Raw genomic sequence first — 17,856 nt, 5'->3', positions numbered from 1 at the left:
TCAAGCGTCAAGGAAACCCCAACATCTCAGCTTGCAGCTCAAGCAGGGTGCACATGGAGTCGGCAGGCCCTGCCTCCCGGCACGGCCGGCACTCCAAGCCAGCTCCAGCACAGCCGTGAACACCAGGCTGCCGAGGGCTGCGAAACAGCTGCTGCTTCCCAGCCTGGAAAAACTCACAATTCAGAGGTGGTGAGACTGCTCCCACGCACGTGCACTTTACTTTCAAATCCTCTGGGCTGCGAGGTGTTCCAGAAACAGAAGGTGATATTATTGCAATCAAGAAAAGGCCGTTTCCGTCAGCCAGCAGGAAAAATGAGTGGCACTACCAGCACTACAACAGTGGAAAACAAAGTCTCGCCAAAGGATAGCAAATCCTCCAGGTAGCAAAATACAGAGCCTGGCAATTAGCACTTCCCGTTTCCCCTGCTTCCTGCAGCCAGGACACCCCTCTGCCAACATGGCAGTGCCGTGGCTTTGGGACAGGCCGGTGAAAATCAGCCCCCAAAAGCCTCTCCACAGCAGTGAGAGGGAGCGCATGTGGACTGTGGGAGCCGTGAAACACCAGGCTTGATAGCTGGGAGAGTTTTTCATTTTCACCTTGGCGAAGGCAGACCGCCATGCAATTTACACCTTGCCCGCCTGCCTGCACTTCCTGGGGCCGAATCACCCAGCTGCTCCCGCCCCGGCAGCAACTGTCAGGCACAGCCAAACCGAGAGGCGAAGGAATAAGCCCAGGTGGGTTGGTGGGTACAGGAGGTCCCCAAACCCCAAGAGAGCTGATGGGGACCAGGCACAGGCTCCCAGGTCCCACTGGAAGCTGCTGTGAGAGTCGTCAAATCTTCTCTCCTCCCCGGGATGGAGATGGAGATTCCTTCCCGTTCTTTTCTCCAGCAAAAGGGAGGAAGCTCCAACCCTGCCTTGCTGCAGGCACAGATGTGCTCCGGACCTCCTCCCCTTTCCAGCACCCACTTGAGCTGCAAGAAAAATCCTGCAGCACATCCAGGAGCATCCCCCACCTTCAAAAGATGAGCCGGGCAGCAAGTCCCAGCAAGATAAAACCTTTCAGAAAGTAGCCATGGGCAGCCAAAGCCCCTGGCGTGAGGTAAGGACAAGCCCTGGACAAGGCTGCCAGCCCAGACACGCTCAGGTACTGTCCGAGTGCTTCCAGGGACATGTTTTACTGCCCCCCACTACGGGAACGTCACCTGCAGAATAAGGAGCAGATGGTGCAAAGACACACAATTCATGGGGCTTGGGTCCCCCCTGGTGTCACGGTTATTTGGTAGTAATTAGTCCTGGAGCAGAGTTTCAGAAGTGAAGCAAACTTTTGCATTAAAAACCCCCTGATTTTCCTAAAAACTCAGTGTTTTTCATGTCCCCAAGTTCTGCCTTGCTCCTGTGCCCACCATGGGTAAGTGAAGCCAGCTGAGGAGACGGTTCTCACCAGCTTCCCAGAGCTCCACTATCTGTTCTCACACCCTTCCTCCTACCAGACCCCAACCGCATCCCTTCCTCTCCTCCTCCTTCCCCACCACTACCACACACAAGCTCTCTGAAGGGGACTTTGGTTTTAACCACTCAGAAAGCTCAAACACTGGATTTTCATTCTAAGACAAGAAATCCGCATAAAACCACATAATCTCTCCTCCCCTGAGAAACCAGTCCTGGATTCCTGTCCTTGTCCCTAGGATCTCCATCACTACAGGAGCGTGTGGGTCAACAGCCATGCTCAAAAGGAAGAGGATGAGACTGTGGGAGAAGAGGGTCACAGCTGGAGAGGGCTGCTTCTGCTCCAGAGTGCGGGTCTCTGGGGACCAGCGCTCTCCTTCCAGCCCTCAGAGGATGCTTTTTCAGCATTAATCGCAAAGCCGAAGAGGTTGATGCAATGATCTCTGCCATCACGGATGACTGGAGCGATGCTAAATTGCTTTGCCTGCTCTGTTGCCTCGACGAGGCTGCCAGGAGCAGCAGCTGTGGCAATTTCTCTGCCTCTTGTCAAGGCAAGGCCTTTCAGGAAAGGAATCATCACCCAAGACGTTCTCCTGCCCGTCCCGCCTTGGCCAGGCAGCCCATCGCACTGCAGCCTCCCACCCTATGCCATGGATCATGCAGGTGAAAGGAGCCTCTTTGAAACACAGGTCTTCATTAGACTGCTCACAGGGAGAGTAAGCCCTAGCCTAGAGTACAACATCCTCCCCGCCTCGAGACGCCCAACAACAGGTTGTTTCTTGTGGCGAGAGATCTTCTTCCATGGCTAACTCACAGCTGAGAGTCTGGAGGGCTCCTCATCCAGGTGGACATTCCCAACCCACCCTGATGGCTTTATCTCCTAGGCCACCACTTGCTTCAGTACTTGCCCTTCTGCAACAGGGAGGCCCAGTGGAGGCCCAACCTTCTCACATGCATCCTCACCCGTAACTGGGCCTGTGATGAAACCCTTGTGTGGCAAAACCAAAGCAACAGAGATGGAGCAGGACTGTCTGGTGCCCACAGCATGTGGGAGCTCTTGGCCTCCAGAGCCAAGGTCCGGATTGCCCCTGGAAAATCTCAGCCCTCTTCTCTTGTTCTTCGGCTCCACAAGCCATCCTCCCAGGATCACGGGCATCTCCAGCTGCTCTTCCACAGCTTGTTTGTCACCAGGACAAACTCAGCATATGTGTCACATTAGTACCCCCTGGAAGAAAATGCTGCAGTGGAACAAATACCCCTCATCCATTCCTACCTCTTTGAACAACCTTGTCTTTCTGCAACGCCCCTGGCTCCCGGGCTTCATGGAATATATTTCACGATGAGCTAAGCTCAGCCTCACACCATCCCTTCACAGCTGAGAAGGCTGAAAAGGGAAGCTGAAGAACCTAACCTTGCTGAACTTGCGCATATAAAGCCAGTGGCAGCCTGGAGCAAAGCTGGGATGCAACCGCCTGATTCCCAGACAAAATAGTCCTTCCCTTCCAACGGATAGGGACTTAATGTCAGGCTTATCAGCCTCATGTAGAAGGCAAGGAAGGCCACCAAAGAGGAAGATCAAGTGGGTTTCAGCCTGGTTTGCTGAGAAGGAATGGATAAGATGATCATTATGTCCATCAGCATGTCAACTGCACACACGTCAGCAAATCTGACGGCAGAAAGCAAGTTTCCAGGACAGGAGGATTTTCCAAGCTATCGGCTAAGCACAGATAGGAGTAGAGAAAGACTGACCTCCTGCTCAGGGAGTCCCAGGCTCACCTCGGGTGGCAGGAATCCCTCCCAGGCTCTTTGCTGCAGGACACTCGCCCACAGGCCACTGCTCCCCCACGGTTCACTGCTCCTCCTGCTTTTCCTTCCCTTGCCTTGGGGACAGACATCCCCGCATTTTAAAAGCAAGCCAGAGCCCAGGACAAGCGCCTTGCTGCATTTTTATAAATGAACAAGAGACATTTCCCCACAGGCTTCCACAAAAGCTGTCTTCAAGCCCCCATGTCCAAGAGCTTGCACCTCTCCCCCAACAAGCTGGCAGTCCTGCGAGGCAAAGGGCAAAGAGCCAGCAGCTCTGGTGAGCCACAGCGTGATGATGACTCCCGCCGGTGAGCTCGGCTAACGAAGCCCCCAGAGCCTCCAGCCACTGCACGCCGCTGGCGGTAACGATTTGCCTGAGGAAATCCCCAGTGCAAACAAACAGTGCTGGCGGGCAGAAAGCAAAAGGCAAAAAGATGGCAGGCTGCCTGCGACGCAGGAGGAGGTGGAAATGCAGGCAGAGGCAAGGAGGGGGTAAGGGAGGCGAGCAAGCGGTACCGAGCAAATTTATCAGGAACCTCAGGACAGCTCCAGACACCCTCAAGCCAGGATATGCTATTTTGGCAGCTGCACGTGCTGGCTGACCTCTCCAGCTGCCCTGCCCAGAGCAGGCATGGGGAGGCAAGGTGGGGCCGGGCACCTGCCTTTCCTTTGCAGCCCTCACCTCCTCCTCTTTGGCCCAACAGGGAGCCCGGTGCAGGGTCCCAGGGGGCTCATTACCTTGCTCTGGAGAGAAGAGCGCCTGCTGAGCACACCACCGCAGTGTGCCGGGGTGTCCAGAGAGGCAATGGCTGGTGGTGCTGGTGGGGACACAAGCCAAGCACCTCCAAAGCCAGGCTCTTCTGCCGGCAACAGAGGCAGCAGGGGAGGGGAGTAGCTGCTTTCAGCGACCTTTGCAGTCTGGCAAGTGCTCCTCTGCCAGCACAAGATTCTGAGTTTGACTGTGCAGATCAATCAGGATATGAAATGAAAGTGAGTTAGGCAAGGATAGAGCCCAGCCTGACTCTGCCCTTACACAAGCCTGAGGCTTTCTAGGTCTTGTATGCTCCCAGAGGTGCTGCATGAACCAGGAAAGCGCTGTGCCACTCAGCCTTCCAGGTCTTTCCCTGCTGGGGAGCCAGGTCCCCATCTCCACCACTGCTCTGCTCTCCCAGGTACCCCAAACCACGGGCAGCCCTGTGTAATATCATCAACAGCAGCACATCAGCCGATGCCGCAGCCACCAGAGCTTGCCTTGGAGGACACCCCTCCTCTTCCCAGAACCACAGTGCCATGCTTCAAGCTCTGGGTACCTGGAGGAAGGGGAGGACTTTGGGGAAGCATCTCTGCACCTCTGTCCCCATCCACCCTTCCCCAGGCAGCCACAGCTTGTCATGGGCAGGGAGCAGACTCTGCCCTGCACCGTTGCAGCCCTGTCCCAGGAAGGCTGCTGGGTCTAAGCTAGCAAGAGAGGAGGGCTTGGATGCTGGTCCTGTGCCCCACAGCACAGCATAAAGCCAGAGCTGAGCTGATGCTATGGGTCCCATAGTAGCTCCCACCGGGAGACACAGCTTTGCAGGGGAACTGGTGAGACAAACAGGCAAGGGCTTCTCAGGGAGGCAGGAACTGAGCAAGGAAGGGACAAGTGAACACGGCACCTAGAGACGCATGCAAGAGAAGAGGAGGGGGGATGCAAGAACAGAGAGCAGCCGATGGCTGCACTCCTCCGCTGCGAGCCCACAGCATCAGGCAGCTCCTGCAGCCATAGCAGCTGCTTCTGCTTTGCTCGTCTCCCAAACCTCTCGGCAGAGAAGTGCCAGAGCAAGTCTTTCTCCGACACTGACCTCTTGATAAGCTTTTGCCAACTCATGGTCTGGTTACTGTACCGCTGGGCAGACGCTACCCCAAGCTGTGAATCCACACCGCGTGAAAAGAAGAGCAGCTGGCCACAGCAGATGATAGATATCTACCTTTCTGCATGTCAAGGAGCTGCCATCAGCTCCCGGCAGAAATGAAACCCAGAGGAGCAGCTGAGAGTAACTGGCCATCCAGTGGCAGGGAGAAAACGCTGGTGTCCACAGCGGGAACAAGGCCACGGTTTCCCTCCCTCCAGCCTTCCCAGGGTGCCTTACAACCCCACAGAGCAGGAATACAGCCTGTCAGCAAATGCATGAAGCTGACAGGCAGCTGTGGACAGGTCTGCTCTGCGAACAGTCACAGCACACCCTCTTCATCCCTCCAGGGCCAGGACACCCCTTTGGGTTTCATGTGAAAGGCAACCACCTCCAGCGCTGCGCTGGGACAGGGACTCCCAGACCAACCACTCTCCCAGCTGCTTTAAAGGTCTGTCCTTGACTTTCAAGCAGCAATTCTGTCTTAGGATCCACCCCGCAGAGTTGAGAAGATAAGGGAAATAGACATTGTGACAGCTTTAAAAATACGAGGAGATCTTCTGGTCAGTGGTGTGTGGAAGGTGAGGGACAGAAGCAGAAGTTTCCAGGGGTCCTGTGATGTGAACACATGCCCATCCACAAGTTATCACTGCGATAAGCAGTCAGAGTCAGGGACGCAGAGTGGTTACTAACCTGCTCTCCCTGCCGCACTTGGCTCTGTAACCCCCCTTCAGCCCTGCGGGGTTGTTATAATTTCTCACATTAACAGAAGATGAACAGGTAAAACGATCCGTCTGTGGAGCGAGCACCCAGCGGTCACAGTACAAGCAGCCAAAAAAAAAAAAAAAAATCACCCCAATTACTCCATAGCGCCAGAAACTCCCAGGCATCCTTCCACTCCCTCAGACTCTTTGAAATGTAAAGCCACACCATTCAGTGTCATTTAATTTGGAGCTCAGCCTCAGACTGGCAGAGCCTCATTGAGCTTTAGGACAAACGCAGCCAGGCAAAATGTAGACGTGCAAAATCCAGATGTCAGTGGCCTGGAAGATAAGCATACCCCAAGCCCCTCCAGTGACTCCATTTCATGGTCCCTGTGTCTCTGTTTTGCCATCCCAGTGCCAGAGGCTGTGAGTTCCTCCCCTCCCTGTGCTGGCTCAGCACCCGGCACCCCTGGAGAGGCTGGCAGCTGGCACCCCTCGGACACTGCCTTGGTGCAAGCTGGGGTGGAGCTCAGGCTCTCTGCTGCAGCCGGGCTGCGCTTACAATCCTGAAAGCCTCCAAAAGCCTTCCTCAGCTCCCCCTCTGCACACAGGCTAGGATACCCATATTTTGAACCCCCCTAGGAGGTGAGCTTTGGAGGAAGTGGACATGGCGGCCACAGGAAACTGATCCTGTGCCAAAAGCTGTACATAAGCTCTGCTCCAAGTCAGCACAGAAACCTCTTTCCAGCTTCTCTCTGCCACTTAGAAGAGGAAGTAACTCTCCATCATCATCTCCTCTCTTAGAATCATAGAAACGTTTAGGTTGGAAAAGACCTTTAAGATCATCAAGTCCAACTGTTAACCTAATACTGCCATTACACTGCTAAACCCTGTCCCTAAGCACCTTGTCTATCCATCTTTTAAATTTTTAAATTCAGGGATGGGGACTCAAACTCTTAGGCAGATTCATTCCTCTCCTCTGTGCTGGAGGTACATCCTTTTTTGCATTACAGCCCCAGCCCTCTTACCAGCCCTGGCAGGGTAGAGGCACCCTACCTAAGGGAGAACGTATCTCCAACAAACCCAGCAGAAATGCATCTGCTCGAGCCAGGCATGAGCTTCCACCTCCTCAGGCTCACCAGAGCATCGAGGAGCCCAGGAAAGGCAAACGTCAGGTGGGTTGGGGACAAAGAAACAGGATGCTGCCTCGGCACATCCGGAGGCACTAGTCTATCAGGTGCTGATCCACTCTTGAGGGTAACAGGTACCTTTGGTCTCTTATCAATACCTGACACCGCAGAAGAGATCCTGAGAGAAGTCAGCTCAAGGGTGACAGAAGACAAGCACTGACTCATCCCTGAGCCAGTCCCCAGGGAGCTGCTGCCTCCTCTGCCTGCTGTGGTCTGACAGCAGGGGAACCAATGCTTTTTCCCACTCCTATGTGATTGGGCAAAGAGGTGCCAGATGCCTACCCACCCAGCTTGCTGGCCATGAAGGCAAAGAGGCTTGTCACTTGCCTGGGATGGAGCAGGGGAAGCAGCGCAGGAAGCCCAGACATTCCCACCAGGCTGCAGACCTCCACCACCTGCCTCGGGGCAGTTCTAACCTGGAATCATCCTTGCCAGCTCTAGGCATGGGTGCTGGAGTTACAAACTGCCAATGATTCTACTAAAGGCTCCAATTTTCCCCAGTTTGGCTGAAGCAGAGAGGCTTGATTAAGCTGCCACATGCTGGAAAAGAAATGGGACAAAAGGAGTCCTGGAGATGAGGGCTCCCAGGCACTCTCCAAAAGCCTGCAAGCCAATAATTAAGCACAGCTTGACCTTCCTCTTTCAAGGAGCTCACAGACCAGGCTGCAAGCTGCTCCAGAGCCCTGCAACGGCAGAGGCAGCTGGAGACCACAAAGCTGAACCCGGTCTTAGCAAATCTGGAGGAGTTCAAGAGGGCCAGGATTTGGCAGCATGATTTTCCACAACCTGTTGGGACAACCCAAGTTTGGCACTGGGTGTTTGTTCCTCAAAGCAGGACGGGATGTACTGGTTGTACGAAGGTCTGCACCGAACCACTGCACCTCTCTGTACCCTGCACCCACTCCACAAAGGCTGCGAGTCCCTATGGGTGTGGGCAGAGCAACAGCCACCAGGCAACAGCATCAACAAAGGAAAAGCACACACTGAGCCCATGAAAGCTTCCCCAAGATGTGAGCAGCTCCACAGATCACCGTGCCTGCCGTGGTCATGAGGACCAGCAGCTCAGGACACCTCCAGCGCACAGTGGCATCAACTCGAACAGCATCTGAAGGGCAACGTCTGCTGCAGGCAGGCAGAGATGACAGGGTTTTTTAATATATATAGATATATATATCTATATATCTATATATATATCTCCCTGTTGAAAGAAGAGACCCTGAGGGATTTTCAGTGTGACCCTCTGCTTCGGAGCAAACAGCTGTGCTCAGCCACCTCACCAGTGCTCCAGCCACCAATGCAGCCCCAAAGCCAGCGCCTCACCTATGGCACATAAGCTCTCAGCACGGGAAGGAGCAAGAACCGACTTTGTTCTTTCATCCTTGTGATCTGACCACCACCCAACCTCGCGATTCATCCATCCGTATTTTGACTCAGTGCAAAAGAGAAATGTTTTCGTTCTCCTGCCCTCCCTGAAGCAGGGCCTTTCCTACCATTTTATACCTAACTAGCATTGAAAAAGTGCAAGTTAGTCATAGCACAATGGTCCCTCTTCTGGAGGTAAAAATGCCACGGCTTTCAAATGTATTATCTCCCTGCTCCACAAGTTTCAAAGCAGAAGCTTCACAGCCAGGGAAACTGGGCCAACAACATTTGCTGGAAAAGAGCAGTATTTCTAAGAAGCTGTTTCACATTTGATCGGGTTCATTTTGCTGTTTCTCAAGCCTGGCACAGCTGGCAAGGTCTAGCTCAGAGGGCTACAGGGAAGAACCAGCCCAAAAAAAACCTCATTAGGACCCTCCTAAAATAATTGCAGAGAGTCAGATCAATCTCATCCTTGAATTAACTGACTAGCTGGCAAGGAGGGAAGACCACAAGGTTTGGGATGGTATCGCTGCTTGAGAGAGCTGGACCTATCTCCAACACCTGACAAAGAAAACCTTCTGAGCCGATTGCATCCTCTGGGATTCTCTATAAATACATCTGGGGAAAGCACATGTACAGATTGAGTCAATACAGTGATCTGTCAGAAAAGCACCATAGTATTTTACTCTCCTTCCTTGCCCAAGGCAAACCATTCCAGTTCTCTCTCTCCCTTGGACAGCCGTATGAAGCATCCGCAGCTTCCTCCGTGATCATTAATCCTTGCTGCAAAGGCGAGGAGGGAGCAAATCTTTGTATCTGAGCAGTTTCACCTCTGTAACAATTTTACAAGGCTGGCTAAGTCGTTAGGAGGCTACGAGCCCCAGCTTTCCAAAGTGGCAGCTGGGAGAGTGAGGTGGCTTCTTGCTCCCTCCCAGGATGAAAATGTCCCCCAGCAAGGACCACTGGCTGACAGGCAGCACTAGGCCAGGCTTTTGGCTGTCAGACCATCAGGGATGCCTGCGCTGTTTGGCATGCAGGCGCTTGAAGTTTGCTCTCCTTCCAGGAGCTGCCTTTGGAAATGCTCCTGAAAAAGGAGCTGGGATGGTAATAGGAACAAAATGCTGGATGTCACAGGAAAGCACCCACAGCAGCAGAGAGCCAGGGCTGAGCTGCCAGCTGGAGCAACCTCCCCAGGGATGTGGTGGAGTCCCCATCGCTGGAGGCTTTCAAGATGTGATCGGGTGCTAGATAACCACATGCAGGCTCCCCTTCCCATGAAAGGTTGGACCAGACAGTCTTTCCAGGTCCCTTCCAACCTGGGCTGCTCCCATTCTGTGATCATTTATAACCGGGGAGGCCACGGTGCCCAGGACCAGGACTTCTCTGCCTGCTGCTGGGGCAGACACTTGCACAGAGTCAACAAGAAGTTGGGAAAAAACAGGTGGTTTCACACATGAGACAAACTGCAGAGGCAGGGAAGGAGCCTTTGTAACTACCGAAGCTCAAAGCTGGCCAGAAAACTTCTTTTCAGCTCAAAGCAGCGATGCTGCCAGAGCTGCAGTTTTACACCTGCCCCCATGCAACCAAACAGCAGAGCCAAAACAGAAGCCACATGATTGTAAGAGGAAAGGTGCTTGCAAGCACAGGGCAGCAGGGCATCAGGTATGGTGCCAGCATGTGCTGAGCAGCCAGCACACACGGCGACCAGCACACGCTGGCTTGCCTGGCACAAGTCGGCCATGATGGCTCCATCAGGGCAGCGCCCAGCACTGAACATAAAACATGGCCAGTGCTAAGTCATTGCTTGCCCACCCGCCCGCAAGGACCAGGGAAAAACTGACAGCAGATGAGTTCTGGCCTGGGGCTGCCAAATTCCTCCAGAGAAGTGGGAAAGCAGGGATGCCTGCTGCGAGTGGCAGGAGACATGACGCAGAGCCCCAGATCCCCATATGTTCCATTAGCGGCACAGGAGGAGCGCGTTTCCCTGCAGACACAGGTTAAACGGACCTGCTCCACTGCACGAGCTGACCCTGAGCTGGGTCCAAAGGTCCCTACAGCATTAAATGACATTGCCCACCAAAAATCCCTTCCACCTAGCTCGGCTCCCAGCCTGACCTCGTGGGCGTCCTGCCCTCTCCTGCCTGCTCCCCCATGCAGCGCTGGAGGCGAGGTCATTCGCAAGACGAAACTTCTTTGTAGGGTTTTGTCACTAAAAATATTTAATAAATAAAAGTTGCCACAAACACGCCAACTGATGTGATGTGACATGCAGCTGGGGGTTGCCAACCAGCACCGAACGGGCGGCCTTGCTGGAGAGAGGCCACTGAAAACCAGCTGTCAGTGCAGGTCAGCAGGAGATGAACGTGCCTGCAAAGGCACCAAGCCTGTGCAGAGACACCTCGGGTTCCCTCTGCGGTTCTTGCAGTTGCATGTCACCTTCCGGAGAGGCTCAAGCTGGAGTGTCGCGGTGCCCATCCCTCACCTGCTCCTCCCACCCAGCCCAAGATCAAGAGCTTCACTGGCTCCGGGCAGAGAGCACACACCAGCCAAGGGTGCCCTCCAACATTGCTGGCACTCTGGCCCTCATCCTCAACATCAACCAGGCCAGTGGGGAACCAGGGATGGGTAGGGAGAGACTTGTAGCTTGCTGGGACCCCCATCCTTAAACTGTCTTCCCCTAAAATAAGATAAAGCCCGAATTTCATCTACTTACATCACCTCTTTTACCAGCAGCGGTAACTGGGTGCATAAAGCCTAGGCGAGAGGAGGGAGCATGATGGACTCAAAAGCGCACCATCACACGCCCCAACGCTCACCAGGCAACCAGAAACAGTTGCCCAAAGCCATCTCTGGCACTGCCCTCTTCTGCTCTCCCTTCTTTTCCTGTGGCCATGAGCAGTAGTGGAAGACCTCAGCAGGACGTGGCAGGTTGGATGTGACAGTCCCTGTGCCTTGGTTTCCCTGGCTGCAGGGAGATGCTGCAAGCATCAGGCTGTGCTCCACTGCAAACAGCCAACACATCCCCAAGCCCAACGGGGTTCCTAAAGGAGAAGAGAGACTCAATCCACCACTCAGCACCCGCAGATATGAGTGACAGGCAATGAAGACAACATCGATGAGGGGCTTCCTCGGACATAGGATAAACCAAGCCAGAGAAGCGTTTGAGTTGGGTTTTGTTCCTAAGAGGCAAAAATAAGTAGGATGCGTCTTGCTTCTTCCCCCTCATTTCCAAACCCTACTGCTGGCTGGCAATCACCAGTGGGGCAAAAGCATGGTGGTGGCTTGTCGCGCACTCTGAGTCAGACCATAATGCTAAGGTCAAAAAAAAAAAAAAAAAAAAAAAAAAAAAAAAAAAAAAAAAAAAAAAAAAAAAAAAAAAAAAAAAAAAAAAAAGACAAAAGGAAAAAAAATCTGGAAAGGAAAAAACTCTCACCCTCCACCCAGAGTCTGTCTGCACCATCCGGTCCCAGTATCCACACCCCCCATCATCAGCCACCTCCCCACCCCAACCAAGTACCACCCACTGGAGATGTTACCGTTCTGTTGCTACGCCCACACCAGAGGTATCTGATGGACAACCACTGGGGTTGGCCCCAAGCTGCCACTGCTGCAGCCCCTAGGTACACAACCAGTGGGCACTGACTGCTAGCAAGGTCCGTCTGCAGCACGCAAGCCACACGTGACCCAACCTACAGCCCAGCTTGTGACCCGTGCAGACACATTCAAAGGCTCCCAAAACACTTCCCCCAGAGTCTATATCCTTACTCCAAGCCCCTGCCAGCCCAGGGCCCAGCAGCCTGTCACACTGTCAGCTCTGGTCTTGTCTCTGCCATCAATACGAGTTAGACACGTCAAATCCTCTCAAGGGCTTTTTTTCCGCCCCCCCCGTTTTTATTTGATGCATGAGGATTGCTTAACAGCAGCATCAGATAACCTCCTGTCTTCCTGGGATCTCTACAGACCCATATTCAAGTGCACATGGGCTTAAACTGAAGGTCATCCCACCTACCCAAGCAGCCGAGGCACCACCTTCTCTCCTCAGCCCCCCAAACCTCTCTCAAAGCATCTGCAAACCAATCCCCATGATCACATTGGGGCATGGGAAAAGGGAAGGAGAAGGATGGAGAGCTCCATCTCCCAGAAAGCCACAGCCATGGCAGCGCGGTCAGGGGAGCAGAAAGGGAAAGACGAGGGGCAGCCATACTCACAAGGGCGCTGGGCACCAAGGCTTAGCTGCCGTAAAGGACCACGTGTAGGTTCCCAGTCCCCTACAGACAGAAAGCCATTCGCGTTAAGCTGTTCGGGGCGCCGGGTAGGGGAGGAGAGTCTGAAGGATGGCACAGATCCTGGACACATCAGCTGGGGGAAACCTCTGTGGCACCACCAAGAAGGGAGGAGCATTCAGCAAGTATTTCTGCAATGGATTTAGAACAAAGCCAGACAACACGGGCAGAGGATGCAGGTGAAATGTTTGCTCTTCCATGTGAAGATATAACACATGGCTCACAGGTCCAGATAACATATATTTAAAACACGGTGAAGTCCTGGCTGACAAGCCATCCACATGTCAAAGGGTGATCTCTGGCCAGCTGAAGATGCTAGAACATCCCAGGAGAGACAGCAGCCTGTATTTGCCAATATTCAAATGGGTAAATTGCTGACTTGGGCAAGCACAGGCTGGTCAGGCAAAGACTGAGCCAAGGCAAAATAAATGGATGGCTGCAACTGGACCAGATCACCAGGAAGCAGAGGAGACCAGCACAATTAATGCCAACCAACACACATTTACAGCTGTCAGGTAATGTTGGCAAACATGATTTATTTTTCTGGCAATTGCGGGCTTGACTGATAAACTATGTGCCATTCATTTGAACTCAGAGAAGACACAGGACTTGGTACCATTTCCCATTTTTAATCAAGAAGTTACAACTCCATCAAAGAATGGTGGCACGTGCTTGAAGTCACTGTTAGCTGGCTCAGAACAAACCCATGACTGGGCAGGGGACAAGGTCTCCACCATAGATCTGTGCACCATAGCAATAAGACCATTGCTGAAATAAAGCATCCATTTGTGCTTCTGACAAGTTGGAGAACTTTCTAAGCTGAAAACAGATCCAGAAAAAGGTCCAAAAAAAAGACACAGGAATTAAGATTGGAAAATATGCCAGTGGAAGACTTTACAAGCTCTGTATATTTAGCTTATCAAAGAGAGAGACAAAAGGTGACTGCATCCTAAACTGCCATAGCCGACAACGGGAGTAAAGCTTGCTCCAAGCTACTGGCCGAAGGAATAACACATTTCCCTGGCTGTAAATGGGAGCAAGCCATGTCTTTTTAGCACCTTACGGAGCACCCTGCCTTGGCTACCCATAGACGGGGTGGGGCGAGGGAGGAGCGCGGCAGCCCATGCCAGGCAGCAGCCAACCCGATAGCCTCCCAAATCCTTCCTGGCATCACAGAGCCCGTGCTGGCCACTGTTGCTCAAGATGTGCACTGTAGCGCAGTGATTCACCAGCCCATGGAGGTGGGGAATGTCCTAATAGAGAGCCTAGGGGAAGGGAAAGCACTGGGTTTTTGCTGAAAAATTTCAAGGCCAGCTAAAGAGATTAAATCCCAGTTTTCCAGGTTAGGTAGAGTCAGAAAGAGGCCAGGTTGAGCCAGTCACTTCCAGGGGCACAGTGGGAGACACCTGCCAGCTCCGTCTTGGATGCGATTAGCCACCGGAGCCCAGAGGCTGGGAGACCCATCTGCCTGGCAGTGCCTGCTAGATGCCAACACAGATACAGAGATGCAGGAAGTAGCATCAGCAGGAGCTATTAGGGAAGAAATGCTTTTGAGGGACACTAAGTAACCCCAGCCTGTGCCTTAAATAATCTGCACTCGGAGCAATGGGCCAGCAGGCTCTCCTGGGCTTCTCCAAAGGCGATTCTAGCCAGCAAGTTACTGCTGCTGCCAGCTGGCCATCCCAGGGGAAGGATGTCCTCTTACCTGCTGGGGACAGCTGCAGTCACTTCCCCACAGTTCCCAAAGGCCGTGGCTGCACCCAGAGTCATGGAAATGCCAGCCCCTGAGCCCCACAAAAGCCAAGGGGGCAAGGCGGCATGCTGCAAGGGCAGCCTGACCACAATGCCTCCTGCTCTATGCCAGCCTGTCTCCCCTTCCATCCCTAACAAAAGGAGACTTCAACATCCTATTTATTTTTTTAATTATTGTTATAAATTTTATTTTTCATATTCCCTGTCCCTCCAAAGCAGCAGCAGCAGACTGGGATACACAAAGCCCAAACTGCTGGAAGTCAGCACCACTGCACCCGCACTGCTTGGGAAACCTGAGCCACAGGCACCCCCAGTAACTTCAGCAGCACCAGTGAGTCCAGAGGGAGCCACACTGCCCCTCCATGTCCACCAGCCTTCAGCCTTGGGGGCCAACATCCCCAGCAGTTATCCTCAGGGGATGCTGCGGGAAAGGCACCGGAGGGCCCAGACTTCCCCACCACCTCTTGCAGTCCTGCTCCCCCAGCTGGTCCCCCAAACCCTCAGCTCCTTTGCCCCACACATCCCCTCCAGTCTCCTTCTCCTCTCATTCCCCTCCCCTGTTTTTCAGCATCTCCAAAGCTTTCTCCACCCTCCCTCCGCACGTTAACTGCTGGAAGTCAGCACCACTGCACCCGCACTGCTTGGGAAACCTGAGCCACAGGCACCCCCAGTAACTTCAGCAGCACCAGTGAGTCCAGAGGGAGCCACACTGCCCCTCCATGTCCACCAGCCTTCAGCCTTGGGGGCCAACATCCCCAGCAGTTATCCTCAGGGGATGCTGCGGGAAAGGCACCGGAGGGCCCAGACTTCCCCACCACCTCTTGCAGTCCTGCTCCCCCAGCTGGTCCCCCAAACCCTCAGCTCCTTTGCCCCACACATCCCCTCCAGTCTCCTTCTCCTCTCATTCCCCTCCCCTGTTTTTCAGCATCTCCAAAGCTTTCTCCACCCTCCCTCCGCACGTTCTTCCCCTCTCCCTGCCTCCCCCACCTCTCCCTCCATCCCCTGCTCTCCCACTCCTCCTTCCTATGACGAGGCAGCCATGCTGTCCTCCCTCCACTTCAGCTAATTCCCTCTCTCCACGGAAGCCAGATTTTCATCTCTGCCGCTGAGCCCCCTTTCATGCCTCCTGGCTTTTGCCATCCCATCCCTTTTCTCCCTGCTGCCACCAAGACGGGAGGGCAGCGGGGGGACCCGCACGCTCAGCAGGCCTGACCCCCAGCTCTCATTAACAGCGCCCTTCTCAAAGCAGGCACAGCGTGAAATAAATAAATAAAGCAAATCTCTGTCTCACTGCTGTCTCGGGTTGCTTAAGGGAGCCGAGCGCCGGGGGTGGGATGAAGGATGCTATTTGGAGAAGTTGTCTCCATGGCAACCCCCATTCCCACCACCAAACGGGCACAGGTCACCTGTTTCCATGAAAGTTTCCCCCCTCCCTCCACCCCAGGAAGTGCCAGTGCAGCCCCAGGGGCGCAGGCGGTCCAGCCAGTGGGATGCAGGAGAAGCAGCTGGGATGCTCCTCCGAAGTCCCCCATGCCACATCGGAGGAGGCCAGGGCATCCCCATGGTGCAACATGCGGGGACCGGCAGCATGCACTCCCCTCTGCCCCATGCCAGGAAGGCAACCCCACCGCCTCCCTGCCTGCATCCCTGGGGTCGGTCTAGCGCAGGCAGGGGTGCCACGATCTGCTGCAGGACTTGGGGATGGATGCAGGCACACACCCTGACACACGTGCTGTTGGGACTGGGGCACAGCTCAAAACGTGTCTCCTCCTTCTGCACGTGGCCCTGGGTGCTGTGTTTCCGTACTCTTTCAGTAATTTATTTTAATTCTAAATCAGCCGCTCCCATTAAACACTGCCAGGTGCTCCCAGAACAACCCATGGTTCCCTTTTTAGCTTTAACAACTCCATCTCTCATGCGACAGATGCGCTCGCCGGGACCTTTCCCCAAGTACGGCAGCGTCAGCCCCGCATCGCCGAGCGCTCCCACAGTCACCCAGATGCTCCCACCCATGCCAGCCCCCCCTGTACACCCACACGTCCGCCGCAGGGCTGGCAGCAGAGCCCAATACCCCCCGCACCAAAACAGCCGGCAGAGCTCCAGGAAGAGACGTAGAGAGAATGGAGCGAGGAGAGGAGAACAGGGACGGTTCTGCTCTCCAACGGCTCTCCCGCACCGGGGGCGGCATGATCAGCGGCCGTCTTGCCCACTGCCGGCGTTAAGGCATCTTCTGCCGGTACCAGCAGGCACCCTAAGGCCGGGGCGGACAAGAGGGTCGGCAAAGAGCCCCTGGCTGAATTTCTGGGGCTGGCACCCGGGCAGCCATCCTGCGGCACAGCGCAGGCTGGAGGGATTTGCATGGTTCCCCCACAGGGCTGGGAATTTCGCCAGGAAAAGCAAGTTTATAAATAGTGCGTTTCGACACGAACAAAACGAAAGCAGAAGAACTCGACAGTCAGATAAGCCAGGGGCTGAGCACCGGTCCCTCCCCAGTACCCTCCCCCACCAGGAAGAATGGTCCTTTCCCTCCATCACCCAGCTGGCCAGGACCATCCTCACTCCCTGGAAAGCCCGGATCTGGAGGTGTCTGTGTCAGATGTGCTACTTGGGAACACCCTTTCTGCAGCTGGTCTGGCAGTGAGAGCAAGTCAGCAGAGCTGGTTTCAAAAAGATCAGAAGCAGGGGCGATGTCCACCTGCTCTGCTCAGGGGCAAGGGCAAACGCAGCCCATGGCAGCCCGCTGCCCAGCCAGGGCCAAGGGCCACAAATTTCAATGTATTTCTTGAAACCAAGTCTTCATAAGCCTACAGATCAGAAAGTTTCTAACTTCTCCTCCCACTCCTGCAGAAGACACCTGCCCCACCAGTGAGGCTGGCACTTGAAACAGAAGTTTCATGGCACGATGCATTACACCAAAGAGGCACATACCTGCCAGATCCTAACAACAAGCAAGACACTCAAGGGGAAAGAAAACCAGCTTTTATCTCTGCGTTAAGGAGAAGAGCAGCAAGTTGTCAGATGAGAACTTGGTTGTCGTAAACACAAAACAGCAGAAAAAGACACCCCTGCGCCTATGGAGCAAACGGGAGGACATCCCTGCTGGGGAACTACCTGCCAAGTTGCAAAAGGAGGAGATCTTGATGGTAGTGCCCAAGGGAATAGATCAAGAGATGACACGTCAGAGCAGCCCTGTCAGCTGTCAGCAAGAGAGGCCTCTGACAGTCCACCGAACACATGCGATGCTCTTCATGCCCCACTTGGCTTACCTTGATGTAGATGTCAAGGGCTGGGTGGACACGGTTGACTGCTAGATGGATGGACAATGGCGTAGTGAACGGGAAGGTCGCCATGACCACGTGGCTGGGAGCAGGGAAGGAGAAGATCTTGAAGCCATACTTCTGGAACCGCTTGATCTGCTCTT

At 54.2% G+C, this 17,856-nt stretch overlaps 1 protein-coding gene across 1 annotated transcript in view; it reads right to left on the bottom strand.

The window, feature by feature from the left end:
- Nucleotides 1-17,856, bottom strand: part of TEX264 (testis expressed 264, ER-phagy receptor) — a 40,716-nt gene that overhangs the window by 14,137 nt on the left and 8,723 nt on the right. Inside the window, exon 4 of the mRNA XM_009639338.2 lies at nucleotides 17,702-17,856. Within this exon, the coding sequence (XP_009637633.1) occupies nucleotides 17,702-17,856 (155 nt within the window). The remainder of the gene's footprint in view (nucleotides 1-17,701) is intronic.

Source organism: Egretta garzetta, unplaced genomic scaffold (genome assembly GCF_000687185.1).
Source record: "Egretta garzetta isolate BGI_Z169 unplaced genomic scaffold, ASM68718v1 scaffold215, whole genome shotgun sequence".
Classification (NCBI taxonomy): Eukaryota; Metazoa; Chordata; class Aves; order Pelecaniformes; family Ardeidae; genus Egretta; species Egretta garzetta.
Note: the sequence above shows the minus strand (reverse complement) of the source record. Positions and strands in the feature narration are given on the sequence as shown.